The sequence below is a fragment of the Lutra lutra genome, chromosome 3 (assembly GCF_902655055.1).
Source record: "Lutra lutra chromosome 3, mLutLut1.2, whole genome shotgun sequence".
Classification (NCBI taxonomy): Eukaryota; Metazoa; Chordata; class Mammalia; order Carnivora; family Mustelidae; genus Lutra; species Lutra lutra.
The window spans coordinates 39745154-39767963 of record NC_062280.1 but is presented as its reverse complement, the minus strand read 5'-3'; the positions used below and the strand labels follow the sequence as shown (position 1 = coordinate 39767963).

Genomic DNA, 22810 nt, shown 5'->3' with positions numbered 1-22810 from the left:
TATATATACTATATATATATATATATATATATATATATATACACTGAGGCAGCCTCAGAACTAGTCTCAACCCTGGTTATGCGCATTCTAAGCACGTAAGCCCAAGCCTACTTGCTTTCCATCCTCATGTAGAGGCTGGATCAGAAGAGGGAGGGATGGCAGCAACAAGACCGGCTTGGGAGCGGAGGGTAAACACTGGCCAGGGACACATTGGTTCTGGGGCGGCTATAGCTGGCCAAGCCTGAAAGAAGGTAGGAGGAGGAACAGAATCTGTTCCAGAAATGCTCCCGAAAGGCTTCCTAAGTGACCGAGGGAGAGCCACTAACCCTGAGGGTGGGCTTCTCTAGTGGAATGATTGTAGGGGAGAGGGAGGAAAGGGAGTGAGTGCTGTCCTGAGGCAGAGTGCAGGCTGGGCAGGGCTGGGGAGAGAGGTTAATATGGCTGGTTTCTGGCTGGTGGACTGAAGGCAGCTAGTTTGCAGCCCACTGAGGTGGGGGGTGGTGGGGAGTTGATGGACAGAGTCTGTCAGGGGGTCCCAGGCAGGCCTAAGTAGAGAGGAAACATGCAGGAGGAGGGGACACAGGGAATATGGTCTCAGCGTTCAGCGACTTGGGCCAAGCGGCTGCCCTGCCTCCAGGTGGCCCATGTAGAGGGCTGCTACCTCCCCAGGGAGAGGCACTGGCTGATCACCAAGGCTGCTCACCGTTTTCACGTGAGGAACCAGGATTGGCGAGCGCCTTGACCTTGTCAGGGCTACCACGAATTATTTTTGAAAATCACAATGACATCACCATCTCCAGGAAAACCAGTTGCCATGCAGCTACTCCATCTGTGGCACCTCAAATGCCTCCCTCCTATAGGCTATGCTATATCCATCTAATCCATGCTAAATCCTTCCAAAACACAGGACCATACTGAGAATTGGTGTCAGAAGGAGGATCGTCCTGGTGGTTGCTTTGGCAAAGCAAGGACGTACCTGATAAATAAATTACCCTAATTGCAACTTTTGGGAAGTCCAGGTCTTTGGAGCTTGAAATCACCTTTTAACTCAATGGCATTTGGTTAAATCGGCAAAGGTGGTTAGACCACCTAAAACCTCCATTCTGGAAGCAGAAATTTCTGGACAGATGGTGGAGCTTAATCACCTTTCAGTGAAGGCATATTAATGTTTACAGCTCTAATAACACATGAGCCCAGTTGGCGAAACCTCTAAAACTGTGCCTAACCAGGAGACTGTCCCCCAGACTCAACAACTGGGCTGTCCTCTGGTCTGTGACCAGCCTTCTGCTTTGAATTGGGCTTGGAAGCGCTGGAATCCGACAGTGAGCAGATTATAGAAGTTCGATGTTTCTCATCCCAGAATCTGACCTGCTCCTCTGTTGTTTTTCCTCTTTCAATGGAGATTAGCCTTATCTGGCCTGCTCATATCCTTTTAATTTCCTCTTGTGAATTAAAAAAAAATACTTTGTACATTTCTGATTCAAAGCATATCTATTTTTTTTTTTCTGGCATCTAACAAAATCCTTTTATCCCCCATCAGTCTCCGGGGAATTCAATGAGATGTTTCAAAATGTTTTGGCTCTTGCGGCCGTTTCTCCTGGCTTCTCCTGGCGTGTTTCTGTCTCAGACCAGCCCTTGAACAGGTGGCTGACTGCCTCAGCACCCGAGCTGGTTGCACCAAAGTCTCGGTCAAGAATGTCCGTTTTTCTGAGATGACTATTTTGAAATTGCACATCGAACGCAGCTTTCCGCGAGCAGAAATCTTGCCCGACTCATCTGTGGACGTGGGCAGCACACATGGTGCTTTGAGACAAGGGGGTTTAGAGGAAAAGCCGGCGGTCATGCGTGGCTGTGTGGTTGTGGGCCTGTGGGCCCGTGGGCCCGTGTGAAGCAGCACAGTGGGGGAGATCAGGTGCGAGGCTGAGGCCTTTCTGGGTCTCTAACTGCTGCTGCTTCCTTTGATTCTAATTCTGGGCATCATCAGCCCCCCGAGCTGCCTCCCAGCCCCCACGCTGCTTCTTACCGGAAGCAGAGATGCCAGACTCAGAAGCACCGGTCTGAGCACCGTTGTAGACAGGACAGTGGGCGCTTGTCAGGGATGGGAGGCTGCCGTTTCGGGAGTGCTGGGTCATCTGGGGAGAAATGGGACAGTCTTCCAGTCTGGAGAAAAAAAATGAGAAACAGCAATAAATACAGATAGCCAGGAGGTATTTGCTGACTACTGAGCGGCAACACAGACACAAGGAAGGAGAAGTACCTGAAATTCCTAGCAGACATTGAACATATTTGAGGGCATTGGCAGAAATTAGAAAGTATCCTATTAGCTCCTATTCATTTACAGGGATACATGGCTTCATGTCATTATAACACACGAATGAGATCTTCTGGATTTGGGGGACATGGGAACATGACATTTCAACCAAACAATTCAAGGCACCAATCTTCTGGTTTTTCCTCGGAGGATGAAGCAGAGGAGCGAAGGGATGAATGCAGTCAGGAAAGACATGACATGTCATGTCAGCCATGACAGAAAGAGTTAGGCAGGCCCAGGCCCGGGAGCCTTCTCTCCGCATCACCTGCTGAATGGTGCCCGAAAGCCTGCCAGCACTGAGGTCAGTGGAGACCTATTCATGCAGCAGACACGGCCTGGACGCCTAATTGTGCTGGACCCCCAGGCCGGGAGCCGGAGACACGGGGCCTGGGCCAGCCGGGAGGTGGCGGGATGGACAGTAGCTCCTCGTTCAGCCTCGACAGCAGATCCTGAGGAAGGCTCTCCAGGTGGGCCCAGAGCTCACTTCTCTTTCAACAAGGACACACCAGCCACCTGCCCAGCGAGGGCTTGGTGGGAGACACGGTGGGGTGGGCCTGTGGGCGCTCTGCCCAGGGTTGGGCCCTAGGAGATGGCTGTTCTTGAATGTCAGTTCCAGTGGCAAAGACAAACAGACGCTAAGCCATCCTAAAGGGCAGGAAAGGCTCTGTGTGTGTGTGTGTGTGTGTCTTTCAGCTAGTCCTGAACTCTGAGCTAGGGGCCAAAGGAGGGAAAATTTTCCAACAGAGGTAACATCGTGAGGCAGATACAGAGGCGGAAACAAACAAAATGCTGCATTGTTACAGAAAGATTTAAGGCACCAGAAAAACTGTGGGCTAGAGGGGAAAGGGTGTCCTGGGACGCTTTGAGGCCCGAGGTGTTGGGGGCTGGGTGGGGGGTGAGGGGCGTCAACTGACAGGGTCAACTGTCAGCCAGGGTTTTGTTAGATTTGATCCCTGAGGGAAACAGGAGTCACCGAAATGCCATTCTATGGTAATGTGCTAGAAACCTCATTCTATTGGAGAGTGGCAGGGGGCACCATTGTCGGCTCTGGAGGGCAGAGGGGAGGGCAGAGCAGGGAGAGCAGAGGGAGAAGGCTTGGTGGCCACGGGGTGGGATTCTGAATCGTGTGTTTGGGGGTGTTAATGCCATTCCCTGAAGCAGGGGGCTCAGAAGACAGTAGTGTTCCCCTAGGAAGCGCTGACTTGGGGTGTTGTGGGGACACCCCTCGGGCTTGGGGCAAGTCTAGAAAGGAGTGAAATCTGGGTGTCAGCAGTGTGCAAGGAAACCCGTGGAGAGGCGGGATGGGTAGGGGCCACAAAAGGGGCATTTTAGTTGGCAGAGGGGGAGTTTGGGGACAAGCCTACATGGCAGCAGGGTGTGGGGGTAGGAGGGTGACCAGGAGGTGGGTTGGCAGTGACAAGCACGAGAGAGACGCTGAGCATCCTCTAGGGTTGGAAACTGCAGCTGATGAGTTACTGAACTCTACAGCCGAGACAAATGATGTTCTAGATGTTGGCTAATTGAATTTTAATTAGAAAAAAAAAAAAGGAAGCTGCAAGGATAGATGTGGCAGGAGGAACTTGAGGTCACTGCTGGACCGCGTGGGCCACGAAGGGAAGGGAGGGGGCAGGGAAGCAGGCAGAGAGGCCCTGGCCACGGGGGGCCGGGGACCTGGGAGCCTGCCTGAAGGAAGGCCTGGGGAAGGAAAGTAGTAGGAGGGGAGGGTGAAGGTGGAGGAAATGAGGTGTTAAATGATGGCGCCAAGTTTGGACAGCGGGCGGAGGGGAGGGATCCAGAACCTACAGAGGGGGTGAGGTGAGGGGGTGAGGTTTGCAGAGGAAATAGGCTGAGGGAGGGTTGGGGGCGCACATAGGATGCTGGGGTGAGGGAGGGCCCTGAGCTGTTCAGGGTAACCGTCTTTTTATTTTCATCTTTTTTTTTTTTTAAGGTTTTATTTATTTATTTGACAGAGAGACACAGCGAGAGAGGGAACACAAGCAGGGGGAGTGGGAGAGGGAGAAGCAGGCTTCCTGCTGAGCAGGGCCAGATGTGGGGTTTGATCCCAGGATCCTGGGATAATGGTCTGAGCCAAAGGCAGACACCTAATGACTGAGCCACCCAGGCGCTCCTCAATCTTTCTTTTCTTGATTAAAAAAGCAGTAGGGGCGCCTGGGTGGCTCAGTGAGTTAAAGCCTCTGCCTATGGCTCGGGTCATGATCCCAGGACCCTGGGATCGTGCCCCACATCGGGCTCTCTGCTCAGCAGGGAGCCTGCTTCCTCCTCTCTCTCTGCCTACTTGTGATCTCTGTCAAATAAATAAATAAAATCTTTAACAAAAAAAAGCAGTAAATGTTTATCATGAAAAATTAGGAAAATATATGGACTATATCTAGAACGTCCTGCCCTCCCAATACCTAGACACAAGCACTATAACCTCTGATATCTTTTCACTTAAAAAAATGCAATTAGGGGCACCTGGGTGGCTCAAGCCTTAGTGTCTGCCTTGGCTCACCCTGGGATCGAGCCTCGCGTGGGGCTCCCTGCTCAGCGGGAAGCCTGCTTCTCCCTCTCCTACTCTCCCGCTTGTGTTCCCTCTCTCGCTGTGTCTCTCTGTCAGATAAATAAATAAAACCTTTTAAAAAATGCAAATACGTACCTTAAAAAATAACTTGGGATCACTGTAAGTGACCAGCAGGCTGGATCTACCCTGTTTTATAATTAGGTTTTTGGGGCACCTGGGAGGCTCAGTGGGTTAAAGCCTCTGCCTTCAGCTCAGGCCATGATCCCAGGGTCCTTGGATGGAGCCCCACATCGGGCTCTCTGCTCAGCGGGAGCCTGCTTTCCCCTCTCTTTTCTCTCTGCCGGCTTCTCTGCCTACTTGTGATCTCTGTCAAATAAATAAATAAAATCTTTTTTAAAAATTTGCCTTTTCACTTAGCAATATATTGTGAGGCTCTCCTCATGTATTAAACATTCTTCAAAAATGTCATTTTCAATGCTGTGTTGTATGAATATATAATTATGTAAACAGCCTCCTACTTTGGGCATTTAATTCTTTTTTTTTTAAGCGAGTAAGGTTTTCTTTATTTTTTTAGAGAGGGGCAGAGGGAGAGAGGGAGAAAGAGAATCTTAAGCAGGCTCCACATGTAGTGTGGAGCCCAACATGGGGCTCGATCTCACGACCCTGAGATCATGACCTCAGCTGTAATCAAGGGCCGGATGCTTCGCCAACTGAGCCACCCAGGTGCCCCCATTTAGATTTCTTACGAACACTGCAATAAATGCCCATGTATATATATCTGTGAATTTCTGATTGCTTCTCAGCATCAAATCCTAGAAGTAGGATTACTAACTCCAGAAGTACCAGTACCTCGAATGTGTGTTGTGTGTATGGTCAGTGTCTCCAAGATCCCTGAGATTCTCGGTCAACACTCCTGGCAACACCAGATGATCAGAGCTGGCTGGCTGTGCGGAGTAACAGACACTTTTTATAGGATCTTTACAACAAAAGATCCTCAAAGTTGACTTTCTGCCGAGTGCAGGGAGCACCCAGCGTCTGCTACCATCCACTGACCACAGGACATTGATGATGGCTCTCCCCCAGGAGGCAGCTGGCTCTGTGTGCTTCTGGGGACAGAAATCACATCTCATTGATTCTAGTTTCCCTAGCAATTAGCACGCCATCTGGCACACAGAAGCGATAGAAATGTTTGCAGAATTGGCCCAATGGAGGGAGTGGCCATGGGCAATTGGGAAGGTCCAGTTCCAGGAAAATGAGGTCCTCTCAGTCCTTGCAGAGACCACTTCCAGGCATGGAAAGACATCTTCTTCTTCCTCTCCACAAGGCAGAACACCTGACCTCAGAATTGATGGTGCCCACTGGTTAGATCTTATATTTATTAGATTCCCTTTATCCTTATTTCTAATGCAATAGCCTTATGTCATGGTTGTCTCTCTGGGTTTCAAGAGCTTTAAAAGATAATCTTGAAATAATTTTTAAAGATGACGATTTGACATCCTCTATTCCATGTTAAGCAAGATGAATTTTATCAGCTCCTGTTACCACTTCCATTTAAAAAGATATAAACCAGATTTACTAGTAGTTGACACTTGGCTATATTCCAAATCAAACAAGCAAACACAAAACCTGATATAAAGGACATTTTGGGGACAGTTAGGGAATACTGATATACTATATAAAGTTACGTGAATGTTAATTCTCTTAGGTGTGATATTGTCGTTAAGTACAAGATGTCCTGGCCCTTGGGGGACATGTGCTGCAGGTCTGCAACCTTCTTTCAAACGGTTCAGCAAAACAAAGTTTAAGTGTGTAAATTATACATCATGCACATAGAGGGAAACTGAGAGGACGCAGAGGCGGCAAAATATTTACAAGCTGGAAGCTAAGTTAAAACATACTGATAGCAAGTTTAAGAGAAAAATGCATATTAGCAATTTAAAATAAGAACCTTGAAATGTGAAGCACGGGATGACTAGTTTGGAAACCAAATCAAACAGATCACCGGTCCATGGTATGGGCCATGGTCAAGTCCCACGTGGGCAACAGACCTTGGCAGGATCTCTGGGTGGCGGGGGGCTCGGCCTCCCCAGCAACTGTGCATGGAGCTCCGTGGGGGCAGCCCTTTCCAGGCTCTGTTTGGGGCTGTATCCCAGGCACCTGGCTGTTCCTTACAAATTACTATAGAGTAAAACTGGAAACAACCAAACTGCCCGGCTATAGGGGATAACTGTAAAATATGTCCTATTCATCTGAACTATTCTATGGCCACATCTGTAGGTTTTTCTCCTGCTCTCTATAAGCCCCCGGCAGGTACCCATTTCTCTCTGCCATTCTCTCTGGACAGCTGGACTGCCTGGTCTGGGGCTCCCTAAGAGTCCATAGGGATCTAGGTCCCTAGGTCCCTAGGTTGATCCGAGGTTCTGGGTAACCTCACTACAATTTTGGTTACATCAATGGGGTAGGAGCAAGGCTATGAAGAAAGCTAGGCCACTAAACATGCATAGATTTGCTTTAAAAAGTGTGTTTATCTAAAAATAAGTGGATTTGGTGTCTTCCATCTGTGAAACTCCACCCCAGCAGAACAAAAGCAACGGGGGGGGGGCGGGGGGTTGTTGGGTGGATCCACTGCTGCTCCTTCTGGTCCTTTCCTTTGAATTACATTGGCTGACACCTGGCTTCTTCTGGGCTAGGGCTGGAAGTACCTGGAGATCCTGAAATCCAACCATTTCATTTTGGAAGAAGCAAGCCAGGGGTGAGGGAGACAAGTTTTTCCCCTCAAAAATCCCCGAGAGATAAACAATAAAGAGATAAATGCTTTCCAATGTGAACGTTTTATTTTGAGTTTTTCAAGACATACATCTTACACTGCAGTTAAAACAAAGCTTAAGAAAAGAAATCCCGCCTCTGTTAGCCTGGACTTACACTGGGTACCCGGTCCTGTGGCCGCCGGGGGTGACAGGCCGGCGCAGGGGCTCGTCGGCACTCTGCTGCACACAGGCCAGGCCCTTCCGCCTCGCCTTCCCTGTGTTCGTCATAATCTGGCAGAAGGAAAGAGGAGATACCACCTACTTGAGAGCTGACCTTGAAGGAGAAGTTCCTACATGTAATACATTGATCTATAGTAATAAGAGGCTTTGCAAATAAATGGGGAAGGATCATGACATGGATTATTCCAATAAGCAGAGATTGGGGGAAAATTCCTTTAGGTTTGCATTAGGCCACTTAGCAATATAAATTAAAAAATAAAAAACAACAAACAAACAGGCCATGGAAAAGAGGAGAAGAAAACAGTTTGAATACAGTAACAATCACATCTTGGGGAAGACTGAGTTTTGAAAGTGAGAAGGGAAAAAAGATAGGCAGATTTGGTTTCATAAAAATTTTCCACTTATATGTTAGACATAAGCCAAATGAACAGGTAAACAACCAACTGGGAAGAAATATTTGCACATATTTAACCAATGAAAGGTTAAGATTGTCATTAGATAAGTAGCTCTTACATATCAAAAAGTAAAACAGTAGACGATTGAGCAAAGAATTCAAATACACAATAGAAAAGATCACTGATAAATAAAAGAAAAGAACGATCAATTTCACAAGTAATTAGAAACTACAACTTTCAGGGCGCCTGGGTGGCTCAGTCGTTAAACGTCTGCCTTCGCCTCAGGTCATGATTGCAGGGTCTTAGGATCGAGCCCCACATCGGGCTCCTTCCTCTGCAGAGAGCCTGCTTCTCCCTCTCCCTCTGCTGCTCCCCCTGCCTGTGTGCTCTTTCCCCCTCTCTCTCTGTGTCAAATAAATAAAATCTTTAAAAAAAAAGAAGAAACTACAACTAAAAGGTATCATCTTTCAACAATTACAGGATCATTAAAGAAATGATCCCGTGGCTGGCAGGAGTCGGAAATGTTAGTGGCCCAGCAGGCTGGGTCATTTCTAATTACTGTAGGAAGTAATCTGGTGTTTTACATCAGAAGGGTCATAAAAATGTTCACATCCTTGGGTTTAAATCCTAGTGAAAGAACCCCAAATATGGAAAATGTTAAATAAACAAAGTTGCTTGTTACAAAATTGTTATAAAGTTGGAATAATCAAGTGTCTGATAAGAGAGGAATAAATAAGTGAAATATGGCAAATTCATTTGAAATATTAAGTGGCCATTTACAATGCTAAAGACTAGGTTATGAAAAAATAGTTTTTTAAAAACATTTAATAAGAGGTTATAATACCGCATATAAATGATGCTTTCCATTAGGCTAAAAGTACACATGAGACCGGAAGGAAATGAACACTAAAATGCATACAGTGGGAGGCAGGATATCAGAAGCAGGAGGAACTTTTTTCTCCCCTTTATTTTCCAAGTGTTCTGTAATATGATTAGATTATGTTCACAGCTGAGACAAATGGTTTACGAAGACATGACTGTACGACTGGGGAAATGGGACCAGAGTCTGGATGGTCCCAGCGCAGGCCGCCCGTGTGACCTGGTGCTCGGTCATGCAAAGCGGGGCCACCACGGAAACTGAGGGAAGGGCTATGGACCTCTTTACATTATCTTTTCAAATTCCTGTGAATCTAGAATTACTTGAAAATAAAAATAAGAAAGTTGGCTTATACAACAACAAAAACAAACCAGAATTTTTTTTTTTTTAATTGGAATTACACCTTTGATTCCTTGATTTTTGCTGAGAGCTTATTCGGGTTAATCAGGTGTGTGAGGTAGGGAAAAGAAAAAGGGGGCCTCCCCGTGCTATGGGAACGGCTGCCAGCCAGGGAGGGGGGGTTGAGGGGGCAGAGGGGAGGCCATGGGAAGGGGAGCAGGGCCGGAGGACAGAGAAGGTGTGAGGCCTTCAGCCTCTGGGGAGGAGATGGCACTTGACCAACCTTCTAGGAGGAACTAAAATGCAGTTCTGCCTTTCTCTATAGCTCTCGTGTGAACCGCCACAGAAGGCTATTTTCACTGAAATCCTCCACACTGTTGGCTGCTCTTACACTTCCCTCTGGTCACGCTGCCCCGTCCCGCACCGAGACTCAAATTTACAGCCTGTGCTGCTCATCAGGCGAGCAGGCCACTTTCATCCCATCCTCAAACGCACCCCAGGAACAGCCCTGCTTCTCTTTCTCCTTCCATTATGACAGACAGAACACCCGAGTCTTTCCAAAGACAGCTCAGAAGGTGGGTCCTAAGATACTGGAAAAGGGGAGATGGGGAACATATGCCTTCTAGCGTCCTCATCCCCTACCCCACGCATCTCCTGAGCTCATCCTCCCAGCTCCTTCCTAGAGGACACTTACATGTGAGTGTTTCAGCCTTTGGAAAACACAGTCAGCCATACCATTTCCTTTTTTTTTTTTTTAAAGATTTTAAGTAATCTCTGCAACTAATGTGGGGCTTGAACTCACACCCCGAGATCAAGAGTCGTGTGCTCTATGACACAGATAGCCAGGCGCCCCTGCCATCCCATCTTCTTAGATTCTTAGAGGTCTAGGAAATAACTTCAGGTGGGTGGTATTTGGCCTCTCCAGGGGATGAAGAAACCGAGTCTGGCCTGTGGGCCTGAATGTCTGGTCTGTTACCCAGACACCCTTGGTGTAGAGGGGTAAGTGTGAGGGTCCCAGCACTGTGCTGGGCACACCCAGCGTCGCACAGCAGCCGCCCCCTGCGGGCCTGCCTCCCGCTCATCTTATGACTTGTTGTGCCTGCAGAGTGAGCCACATAGCCCACGAGGTCTCACGCCCCTCTCTGGGCCCCTCAGTTTCAAAGCAGCCTTTTTGGGCTGGAAAGATCTGAAAGGCTATCTTATCCAACAACCCGTGACTCTACCGAGTTCCGCAGAAACGCCTCGGGCTATCAGGAGTGAGGAGAGAAAGGGTTCCTGGCGGCCACCTTATTGGTGGCCGAAGGCTGAGGGACTCAGCCTTCATCTGTGTGACAGATGGGGCTTTTGTTTGAAAGAACGTTCTGCTACTAAAAAAATGCAGCAGATGATTTAGCAGAATGTAATTTATTCAGTAGCAGAAGATGGTCAACACATGTCAATTTAGACAAAAAAATGTTATTTCCCATTGACTAGTTTTCAAGGATTGGTGAATCACGTAAGGAAACTGTGATATGTTAATAAAACAGTATAAATTTTTATAAGAAAATATAGATATTCTATCATCTATCAGTCCATCCATCCATCCATCCACCCAACCACCCATCCATCACCCACATAGGAATAATACAGGAGCTGAAGCAGACTCTGTTTGCTGCCCACCCGATATTCAGTCTCTCTTGACCAACAGTACTCTGATTTTGTTGGCAAAGAAATGTTTCTACTTAAAAATACTCCCTTACCCAGACTCCCTTGCAGCTGGGGGTCCTGTGACCCAGTTCTGACTGTAAGAATGGAGTGGAGTCACCAGCAGGAGCTTTGGGGACAAGCACTATTGAGGAGGTAGCTGTGGCCCTCTTCCTGACTTTCTCATGGGTCTGTGCCAGTGGCTGCATTGGTCCCCTCATGACCAAGAGGCAACACGTGGGAATGAGGGGCGATGCGCAGAGGCAGGCCTGCTGCGGAGCTCATGAAACTGGAGCTTCAAGGCCCAGAAGGGGCCCTCGCAATGTGTTTGTGTGGTCACATGTTTTTGTAACATTTGCAAAAGTAGGATATTTTCATTGCAAGCACTTACGACTACTGTTTTTTTCTCCTCTGACTTCCCTTCTGCTGTTTCTTCCTACTCTGACTTCCCTTATCCTACTTCCCGTCATACTGGGGACATGATGCTAGAATTTAGGACTTAGGTAAGTGTATGCTGAGTCCAAATGACATTTAATGCAGGTTTTCTGGGATATAGTCATCCGATTCCCACTCACTTTGGGGCAGAGCCAAATGGTCACTAGCCATCTTGGGGTAGGAAGAGCTTCTAGGAATTCCCTATGTTGTCAGAACATTTATGAATAATGAGCATGCAAAAAAACTAGAAATAGCTTCAAATCTTGCAGCTTATTTGTGGAAGAAACTTGAGGATGGTGTTCTCAAATTTAGCAACAATCCTAAAAATGTATACAGCATTATCAAAAACTAAATGTGAGGCCAGATTTTCTAATCTTGATCAAATTTGATTAAATGTGATCAAATACATTAGAAGAAGGACTAATTTCTTTTTCTCTCTGTAGAATACGTTACAAACTCATGGTCATCTATGTAGAGGCAATTAAAGGCATAAAATAAAAATTTAAAAAAAGCCCCTATGAGGTGTGCAAAGCAGCTAATTAACAAAAATACTACTGTTCTGTTTGTGGTATCTGTCGATTATTAAAATTTGAATTCACTGTGATTTATTTTCTCATTTTTATTCTAAAGTAGATGTTCACTTTCATAGCTAGCTTTGTATTCCTTTATTTAAAGAAGGCTTCCTGCACTTGGGGCTCCTGGATGGCTCAGTAGGTTAGGCCTCTGACTTCAGCTCAGGTCATGATCTCAGGGTCCTGGGATCGAGTCCCATATTGGTCTCCCTGCTCAGTAGGGAGCTTCTCCCTCTCTTTCTTTCCCTCCCCACTGCTTGTGCTCTCTCTTGCTCTCTTTCTCTCTTGCTCTTGAATAAATAAAATCTTAAAAAAAAAAAAAAAAAAAGAAGTCCTCCCAAGCCCTGTAAACCAGAGGTCCCACAAAACCTGGGTCTTCCCTTCATGCTGACAGCAGGGTGTAGCAAGACATGGACAGAGCCTGGGGTCTGATGTCCCCCAGTATCATCAGTGGGACTGATAAGGCAGGACTCTGCTGTTTGCAGTTGATAAAGGAAAGACACAACGCAGAGATAAATGGAAGGGAACAGTGCTTATTACGATTGTTTGTGCTGTTTACTTCTGACTTTGAGTAATAAGCATTTCTTTTGTAATGAGAAAGAAGAATACACAGGGCACCTAACTAGCTCAGGAGGTAGAGTGTACAACTCTTGATCTCAGGGTTCTGAGCTTGAGCCCCATGTTTGGTGTAGACATTAATTAAAAATAAACAAATAGGGACTGAGTGGCTCTGTCAGTTAAGTGTCTGCCTTCAACTCAGGTCACGGTCCTGGGGTCCAGGGATCACACCCCGCATCTGGCTCCCTGCTCCGCAGGAGGCCTGCTTCTCCCTCTCCCACTCCCCCTACTTGTGCTCTTTCTCTCTCTCACTCTCAAATAAATAAAAAAATCTAAAATAAATAAATAAATAAATAAATGTAAAAAAATAATATAAGAAATAAACTGAAAAAGAAACGCATTTAGTATATTCGGGGGTTGGGGATCTTTTTGCCCTGCTTATTCAGTTGTGTTTTGTGTTTTCACACACAAGAAATGTGGACTTTTAGTTCCAAAGGCTCTCCGGCTCTGTGGAGGGCACTGAGTCTTCAACCATTAGGCAGAGCAGGAAGAATGGGCTGGAAAGTGATTGGAAAAAGCTCCAAAGTGGAGACACATTTGAAAGAGATCTAGAAGCAACAACTGCAAACTGAGGCTCTTCTTCCTCTGGTTGTGGTTTTTGCTGCCAGCGCCTCGTGTTCCCTGAGGACAGTGGGATGTCGGCACCTGGAGCCCAGCTTCCCCCAAAGGGCCCAGCCTTATACCCGGCCAGCTGCGCCCACTGCCCCAGTGACAAAGTCTCCACGGCCCAGACTCCGGCTTCAGGACCCCTGGGGGCAGGAGGGGGGGGTGAGTTGCAGATTCCCAGGCGTATGTGCATATACACATTCTCTGGAGACAAGGCTCCAGAGAAAATTGCATGAATTTGGGCCTTCATTTGACAGGGGGAAGAAAGTGTGGAAAGCGAGTAATTAGCTTTTACAGTCAGTGTTCCCCTCCAAACTGAGTTTATGCTTACAACAGAGACCACTCAGTGGGACTTCTCTCAGTTTTCAAATACAGCATGCAATTCACTGGAAAATCGACAGCTCTTCCAGAACATGGCACAGCTTAGTGGGAAAGAGCAAGGGCAAGCAGGCTCAAATCCACTTGAGAATGTTCCTTACCCTTCCTCAGCCTCAGCTATCCTGTCTAGAAAACGCTACACAAACAGAATTTCCCTGTGGTTTGCTGGGAGTCAGATGTGTGAAGTGGTCAGCACAGGGCTTGGCCTGTGACATGGGCTCTGCTAACTTAAGACACGCCTGTTACTATTGTTAAAGGTAACAGTAAGTTTAAACTCTGAAATAAAAACAAAAAACTGAGATGCTATGATAAATATCTATGCCCCTTTAACCAAGGTGATAAAGCTATTTAAATCAGGGCATTCCTTTTAGGAAGAATTAAATAATTATTCAGCACAGTATGGGCGATACAAAAAAAAATTAGAAATAACCAAGCAAGGAGAAGTTGGCAAATCATCAGTCTTGCCCTGCTGACGGTCACGGCCTCAGGAAGACACAAGGCATGCTGCTTTTCCCCGGAATTACAAGTAAGCAACACATCTCATGTGACCACTGCCAATCTCGGGCAAGCTTAGGAAAAGGGACCTGTTCTCCTGTTGCCGGCTTTCTGAGCTCAGGGCCTGCAGCATTTTTCAAGGACTCTGTGATGCGCAGGAGCTCCACACTTACACTTGGGACAGTGAGGACCCAGGCGTGGAAGGGGTGGGGGGTGCAGTGGGGTGGCGTGGGTGTGGCCTCTCAGGGAAGGGTGTGGCTACGAATGCCCAGCAGGGGACTTGCACTGCCCACTGCTGCCACTTTCCACCCCCAAGCCAGTTTCCAAATCACTGGTGTGAACAGGAACAGATTCCTGGGATTACTGTAAAGAGGTCTGGGACGCATCCTAGGCTCTAGCTATGAGCCACACTAGAGGGTCCGGGGCTTTGCAAAACCCTGGGCTGGCTCTGTTGCACAGGGGTCTCTGCCGAGCCACTCACCATGCCTCCCTCCTCGGGTCATCTGCATCCCTCACCAGCAGCGTGGTTTCATTGGTTCTGTGTGTTCTTTTATAAACTCGGAGGCGACAGCTAGGTCTTACATTTTTTGGCATTCTGCTTTGTGTTAGGCAAATGCCACGAATTCAATAAAAACTTTTTGAATGGTCTAATACAATGTTTCAAAAAATCCGCATCTTTCAAGTGACCTCGACAAAGCTACCATCTATCTGGTGCATCCCAATAGGAGGCGGGAGTCATGAACTTGGCCCTAGTGAGATGTCTGCTGTCTCAAGCAGGTTCCCCGGCTGGCACAAGGTGACATGATGATGTGAACTCAGAGCCCTGGCCGCCCGAAGCGCACGCGCAGCAAGGGACAACCGTCGCTGAAGTCGGTGGCCCCCGCCCAGAGACTGGCAGGCTGTCCATTCCACATCGGGGCCAGGTGACCGAGGGCGGCTGGGCACGACCAACGGATGCAGACGGCGACACTGGGGTGTACACAGCCCCTCAGTGATGACTGTGCCACATAGTTTTCTAATGAAACTTTAAAAAACTGCTTCTACCGTGGGATCCTCTGGTAACCTGGTCCAGAGGGTTGATGGGAGGCCCGAGAGAGATGTCCGTGTTCTAACCCCAAGAACCTGTGAACGGGACGTTCTTTGCAGTCTTTGCAGATGTAATTAAGGATCCTGAGACGAAGAGAGCGTTGTAGATTATCCTAGACCCAACGACAGCTGTCCATTCAAGGGATGAAAGACAGAAGGGGAGGAGGCCCTACGGACATGGAGGCAGAGCTCCAGAGGGACGCAGCCACAAGCCAAGGGACCTGTGGAGCCCCAAGAAGTTGGGGGAGCATGAGAGCTTCTTCCCCAGGGCCTTCGCAGGGGGCCTGGCTGTGGGGACATCTTGGTTCTGGACTCCTGGCCCCCAGAGCTGTGAGAGGATACATGTCTGGTGTTTTAAGCCATCCAGTTTATGCCGCCCTAGGAAGCATTTGTCACGGAGTCCCCAGAGCACACAGCTGTGTGCCTCATGACTGTTGCTCCCCTTCTTCCAAAGAAGCTCCCCCACTAACAGCTCGCCTCCTCTGTTCTCATCTCCAGCCCATGAAGCAGGAGAGTCTGCCTTTCACAAATGTACATCCTATCAAATGGAGCCCAGTCCTTTCCTGACAAAACCAATGTTCTTCCAAAGGGAAACAAAGCCTTGTCAGGGCTTTGGACTCCCATCAACGGCATGGAACCCGACCGCCTCACTTCTAACCTTCCCTGACCTAATGTAAACAGAGCTTTCACAGTCCATTAGACTCCTTCGATCCTGGAGACATTCTAAGCACTTGACCACGGCCAGAGGCAAGGCGGAAGGCGCGGGTAATGGTAGCACCTCAGCCCAGCCTTCTTTTTTTTTTTTTTAATTAAAAAAAAATTATTTGTCAGAGAGGGGAGTGGCAGGCAGAAGGAGAAGCAGGCTTCCCGCTGAGCAAGGAACCCAATGTGGGACTTGATCCCAGAACCCTGGGATCATGACCTGAGCTGAAGGCAGAAACTTAATGGACTAAATAACTAGGCCACCCAGGTGTCCCTCGGCCCAGCCTTCTTGGGTCATTCCCCTTCTTTCACTCCTACCCGCTATAGTCCATTCTCTATGATGTAGCCAGAGTGAAAATAGAAGGTCATATATTGAAACAAATCAAACTGAGTCACTCCCCTGCTCCAGGAGTCTCCCAGCTCATGCTGGATAAAATCTTTTTTTAAAAAATTAATTAATTAATTAATTAATTAATTAATGCTGGATAAAATCTTAAACCCTTGCCTACAAGGTCCCCAACTGGGCCTCTGGCTGTCCTCTACCATCAAGTTCTACCAGTAGATTATGTACTCCAGCCCAGGTCCCTGGAAATTCCTCAAAAGGTGAGGGAGACCAGGGCAGGTGAGTGGAGAGACCAGTGCCCAGGGTGAGATGAGGAGGTCGGGGCTGGAGGTGGTGATGGGGAGGCACTTTCTGCTTCCAGTCACTCTTACAAAGCTCAGGCCACCTGCACCCACATCCTTTCCCTTCGCCAGTCACTGTACTTGCTGGCCAATCGTCGACAGACTGGCTCCTGGCCTTCGGCTCCAACAATAACCTGACTAATTTGAGGAGATGTCAGGGTCCATGTGACAGACCCAGTCAACCACCAGCTTCAAAATTCCAGGAGCTCCTTTTAATGCCAATGGCCTTGGCTCCTGTGTCCTCTGCTGTCCGTCACAGGGCTTCAGCCCTGACTGGCCCCAATCCCTTGCAGTTGCTTCTCCCTTCAGAAACCTCACACTCCAACTTTCCACCTGATCACAGGCATGCCTTCTGATCATGGTTTCATGAGACCCCTGCGGGCCCCTCACAACGCCATCTTCTCCTGGGCTATCGGCAGCCCCCTCCTTATTCATGCCCTTCCCCTGCTTAGCTAGCGGGTGGTAACTAGTGGCTCTCAGAGCTGCCTGCGCATGAGTCAGCGGGGAGTTCTCAGAGCTCTGATCATAGCCCCATCTGGGATGTGTGACCCCACAGGCCTCCTGGATGCTCGGACTGACCACTCAGTCCATCCTGAAACACTCCTCCCTTCTGTTTTCCAGTGCACTACAATCTCCTGGTTTTCTTTAAGCCTCTCTGACTGTTCACCTTCTGTCATTCTTAGAGGCCCCTCTTCTTGCTCCCCCTCCTGACATCTGGTCCTCCTCTCCATTCCCAACCGCTTACTCTCTCCCCCTTCACCCTTCGCTTGGTTGGGCAACCTCACGTGTGTGCTGACGACTTCCAATAATGTTGCACCCTTCCCCTCTACTAGATGAGGCACATAAAAATTCAGAAGCTGGACAGGCAGATGATTACTACTAAAGATGGGCACACTTCAGATGCTAGGAAGGCTCCTGGCTTGTGCCCTCTAGTTCTATTCTGATCTCTTTCTGTTCCCCAACAGCTCTGGGACGGGTAGCTAGGACCACGGTGCAGGCAAACTGGCCAACACAGAACCTCCCATAAACAGAGGATTATAACAGACCAAACCAAACCATTATGTGTCATTGCAAGGGCTCAACGCATCAATGACCCACCTTTCCTTTCCACTTCTCCCTTGTCCCCTCACTTGGTACTTACTCCCAAGTACTCCGTGGTCAGAAGCTTCTCGCCTGACAGCTCTCCAAGCTGCGGCTGGATCAGCTCGTCTTTGTCCAGATCAGCTTCCATAATGTCATGGTCCTCCTGTTTCAAAGAACACATGGGGTGAGTGCACTGGACCCCTGGCCATGCATTCCCGGAGAGGTGGCTCCCCTCATGGGCACCCGCCATGGAAAGAGAAGGCCTTTGCCCAACCCCGGCAACTGATGGGTTTGCATTTCCAAGGGCTTTGGGGGAAGTCTGTCCTTTGCTTGTAACCTCTCCGTGAAGACAGAAGGGAAAATGCCAGTGCCCCTCTTTTGGAAGCTGGGCACCTAGGGAGCACTTCCATGACCACAGGTGTGGAAAGGTTCCATAAGACACCCAGCAGTCTCTCCTAGTCACAGTTCTCAGCATTGCCTCTGTGAGGTCCAGGTACCATATGAACAGCCAAGTCAGCCTACCAATAACTATTATGCACCTTCACATGCACAGGCCTTACAGGACACTCAAAACTTGTTCTTCTATAGTAGTTTATGGTCAATAAGTAAAAAGATTCATCAAAAAGAGAAGAGCTGTTTTGCTTTTGGGAAGATGGAATGGGTAGACTATTCCCTATTCTAAACACAACCCAAACACTGGGCGTTATGGATACAAATAAACAGAAGGGATCCTGATAGAAGGTGAGAAGGAGGCAGACTGGCTAGGTGGCTGAAGACTCAAGGAATGAAAGGTGCTGAGTTCCCTGGGCTTCCTTTGTTCCTTATAGATTCCACACTAGCAGCTGAAGAAGCCAGCAACAAGGCTACGTGAATGGTGAAGACAAAAACATCCCCCGCCCCTGCCCAAAGCCTACTCTCTCTAGCCAAAGGACCAGGAAAAGGATAGTCCAGCATGACAGAAGTTTTAGAAAATAATCTGACTCCACAGAAAATATCGTGGTGCCATCCCGACCATACCAGCAAGGGCCTCAGGGAGCCCAGACTTCTACCCTCACTAGGCTGTCATCAGGCACCCCCACAACCTCTGCTGGGGTGATATGAGAGAAGAGCAAGTACGAAGGGGGACTTTCATCCTTGCTGGGCAGTAATGAGGTCCCCCATCCCCAGGTGAGAGTGGAGACCACGTGGAGAGCCTAGCCTTCCACTAGGTGGTAACAAGATGTCCTCCTCTCCATGCTCTGGTGTGGTCAGAGGAGGCTAGGTGGAGATTTAAGGCCTTCACCACTGCCTACCATGTCCCTATGGTGTCAGGTGTGGCAATGTGGACCATACTAAAGAGGTGCTCCTACCTGTTCTGGTTAGGGAGATACTAAGGAGGCCTAGAAGGCATCCAGAACTCCCATCCTTGCACTGCGGTAACAAGGAGTCTCCTCCCATCCCCCACCACCAAGGTGTGTGAACGGAGGCTGAGTGGAAATCCTGGGCCTCTACTCACACCTGGCAGTAATGAGGAGGCCCTGCTCCCCTTGCCAAAGCTGTGCCAGAAGCAGCCAGCTTAAACAAAAGCTTTCAATTAGATCAAAAGTCTTCTTCTTTTTAAAAAGACTTTATTTATCTGTCAGAGATAAAGAGAGTGAGAGAGTGTGAGTACAAGTAGGGGGAGCAGCAGGCAGAGGGAGAAGCAGAGAGGGAGCAGGGAGACCAAGCAGAGAGCAGGATCTCAGGTCCCTGAGATCATGACCTGAGGTGAAGGTAGACACTTAACCGAGTGAGCCACCCAGGCACCCCTAGATCAGAAGTCTTAAAATACTCAAAATATCTGGGTTTAAATAAAAAATCACTCATCATACCAGGAACCAGGGAGCTCTCAAACTGAACAGAAAGAGACAATCAGTAGATGCCAAGATCAAGATAACAGAGTTGCTAGAATTATCTGACACAGATTTTTTTTTTAAGATTTTATTTATTTGACAGAGATCACAAGTAGGCAGAGAAGCAGGCAGAGAGAGAGAGGAGGAAGCAGGCTCCCCACTGAGCAGAGAGCCCGATGCGGGGCTCGATCCCAGGACCCTGGGATCATGACCTGAGCCGAAAGCAGAGGCTTTAACCCACTGAGCCACCCAGGCGCCCCATCTGACACAGATTTTAAAGTAGTCATCATAAAAGGGCTTCAGTGAGCAATTACATTCTTGAAACAAATGAAAAAATAGGTCTCCAGAACACAGAAAAAGAACAAAATAAACTCAAAGCAAGCAAAAGGAAGGAAACAATAAAGAGAAGAGCAGACATCAATGAAAAGAAAAGCAGAAAAACCGTAGAGAAAATCAGTCAAACAAAAAGCTGATTCTTTGAAAAAGATTAATAAAAATGCCAAGTCCCAAGCAAGACCAACAAAGAAAAAAGTAGAAGATACAAATTGCTAATGTCAGGAATGAAACAGAAGATATCACTACAGATCCTGTAGATATCAAAAGAGTAAGGGATTATTAAGAATAACTACACACACATAGATTTGACAACTTTGATAAAAACACAAATTATCAGGTTGTCTGGGTGGCTCAGTGGCTTAAAGCCTCTGCCTTCGGCTCAGGTCATGATCCCAGCGTCCTGGGATCGAGCCCTCCATCGGGCTCTCTGCTCAGCAGGGAAGCCTGCTTACCCACCCCCTCTCTGCCTGCCTCTCTGCCTTCTTGTGATCTCTGTCAAATAAATAAATAAAATCTTAAAAAAAACCCAAAAAACCAAAAAACACACAAATTATCACAAGCATCTCATTATGAAATTGTGATATAGGACTATTCAAGTAATCTTAAAAGTATGACTACGAAGGATATTGCTTCATAATTTAAAAATTCCCTGAAAAGAAATCTCTAGGCCCACACAGTGTCCCTTTGAGACTTCTATTGAGCTTTTAAAAAAGTAACACCAAGTCTGTATGTCTTCAAGAAAGCAAAATAGGAATACTTCTTAATTCATTTTATAAAGCTTTTATGTTACCCAAACCAGACAAAGACAGTACCATAAAAAGAAAAATACAGACAAATGTCCTTCATGAATAAAGATGCAAAAATCCTTAATAATCAAGTTAAAAGAAAAGGGGGAAAAATCTTTAACAAAAGCTTAACAAACAGAATAGAGAAACAGATCAATATGTTAAATGACTTATATGCCATTAACAAATGGGGTTTGCTCCGTTGATGCAAGTTTAGTTCAATATCTAAAATTTAAATATTGTAATCCATAAGATTAACAGGTTTGTGAAGAAGAAAAATCACATGATCATATAAATGGATCATATAAGTGGGTGATCATATAAATGGATTATATAAAAAGTTCAGCAACATTCATGACAAAAATAGGAACAGAGGGGTAGTTGATAAAGAGCCTATAATATAACACTTAACGATGAAAGACTGGAGGCTTCCCCCCTATGACTGGGAACAAGGCAAGGATTCCCGCTTTCACCATTCTTTTCAACATAATGCTAGAAGTTCTAGCTGGAGCAATAAAGCAAGAAAAAAAAAAAAAGGGAATAAAAAGCATACAGATCAGAGAGGAAGAAACAGAACTGTCTCTATCTGCAGATGCCATGGTTGTCTATGTAGAAATCATATAGAAATCTCAAGAAATCAACCCCTCAAAAATCCTAGAACTAAGTGAGTTCAGCAAGGTCACAGGATACAAGATAAATATACAAAATCAATTTCTATGTACTAGTGATGAACTTAAGGCACTGAAATGAAAATACATCATTTACAATTGTTCACAAAAATAAAAATAAAAAAAAATACTTAGGCACCCATCTGGCAAAACGTGTATAGGACTTGCATGCTGAGAACTATAAAACACAAATGAATTAAGAAACTAAAGATCTAAATAAATGAAAAGACATACCTTGTTCATGAATGGAAGACTCAACAGAATTAAGACATCAGTTCTGTTCTAAGTGATATATGAATTTAATGTAATTTCTATCAAAACACCAGCAAGATTTTTCTGTAGATATATACAAGATTATCCTAATATTTATGTGGAAAGGGCAAAGGGACTAGAATAGCTAAGAAAAGTTTGAAAAAGAGTACGGTGGGAAGAATCAGTATACCAGATTTCAAGACTCACTATACAGCTACAGGTTTAAAGACTAAGTGGGGTTAGCAGAGGAACAGACATATAGATCAACAGAACAGAACAGAGTACCTCAAAACAGGCATACATGAATACATCCAACTGATTAAAAAAAAAAAGATTTTATTTATTTATTTGACAGGCAGAGATCGCAAGTTGGCAGAGAGGCAGACAGAGAGAGAGGGAGAAGCAGGCTCCCTGCTGAGCAGAGAGCCCAACTCGGGGCTTGATCCCAGGACCCTGAGATCATGACCTGAGCTGAAGCCAGAGGCTTAAACCATTGAGCCACCCAGGCGCCCCTGTCCAACTGATTTTTGACAAAGGTGCAAAAGCAATTTAATGAAGGAAGGACTCCCTTTTTGGTAAACAGCGCTAGAACAAGTGGACGTGCACAGGAAAAGAAAAATGGACCTCCATCTCATTCTCCCGGCTTATCTCAAAACTAATTCAAAATGGATCATGGACTTACATGTAATAGTATCCAATTGTTAGAAAAAAATAGGAGAAAATCTTCAGGATCCATGGGGAAGCAAAGAGTTCTTCTACTTGACACCAAAAGCACAATCCATAAAAGGAAAAAATAGATAAATTGGATTTTACTGGAATTTTAAAATCTTCTGCTGAAAGACCTTGTGATGAGGACAAAAAGCTAGAGACTGGGAGAAAATATCTGGAAACCACATTTCTGACAAAGGACTAGTATCTAAATATATAGGACATACAAAACTGTACTCAAAACCCAACATTAAGAAGTCCAAATAATATAATTAGAAAATGGGCAAAAGACCTGAAGGGACTAAAGAGGAGCTACGGGAGGCCAATAAGCATGTACAGATGTTCTACACCATCAGGCATCGGGGAATGTACATTCGAGCCACACCGAGATTACCCCGCATCTGTCAGAAAGGCTAAC

At 46.7% G+C, this 22810-nt stretch overlaps 1 protein-coding gene across 3 annotated transcripts in view; it reads right to left on the bottom strand.

Moving 5' to 3' along the window:
- ARMC9 (armadillo repeat containing 9) overlaps positions 1-22810 on the bottom strand; it is a 160607-nt gene that overhangs the window by 17224 nt on the left and 120573 nt on the right. For all 3 annotated transcript variants that reach the window (XM_047721349.1, XM_047721350.1, XM_047721351.1), the window contains exons 20-22: positions 17831-17935; positions 7755-7870; positions 2024-2160 (exon numbers count right to left, since the gene is read on the bottom strand). In XM_047721349.1, the coding sequence (XP_047577305.1) occupies positions 2024-2160; positions 7755-7870; positions 17831-17935 (358 nt within the window). The remainder of the gene's footprint in view (positions 1-2023; positions 2161-7754; positions 7871-17830; positions 17936-22810) is intronic.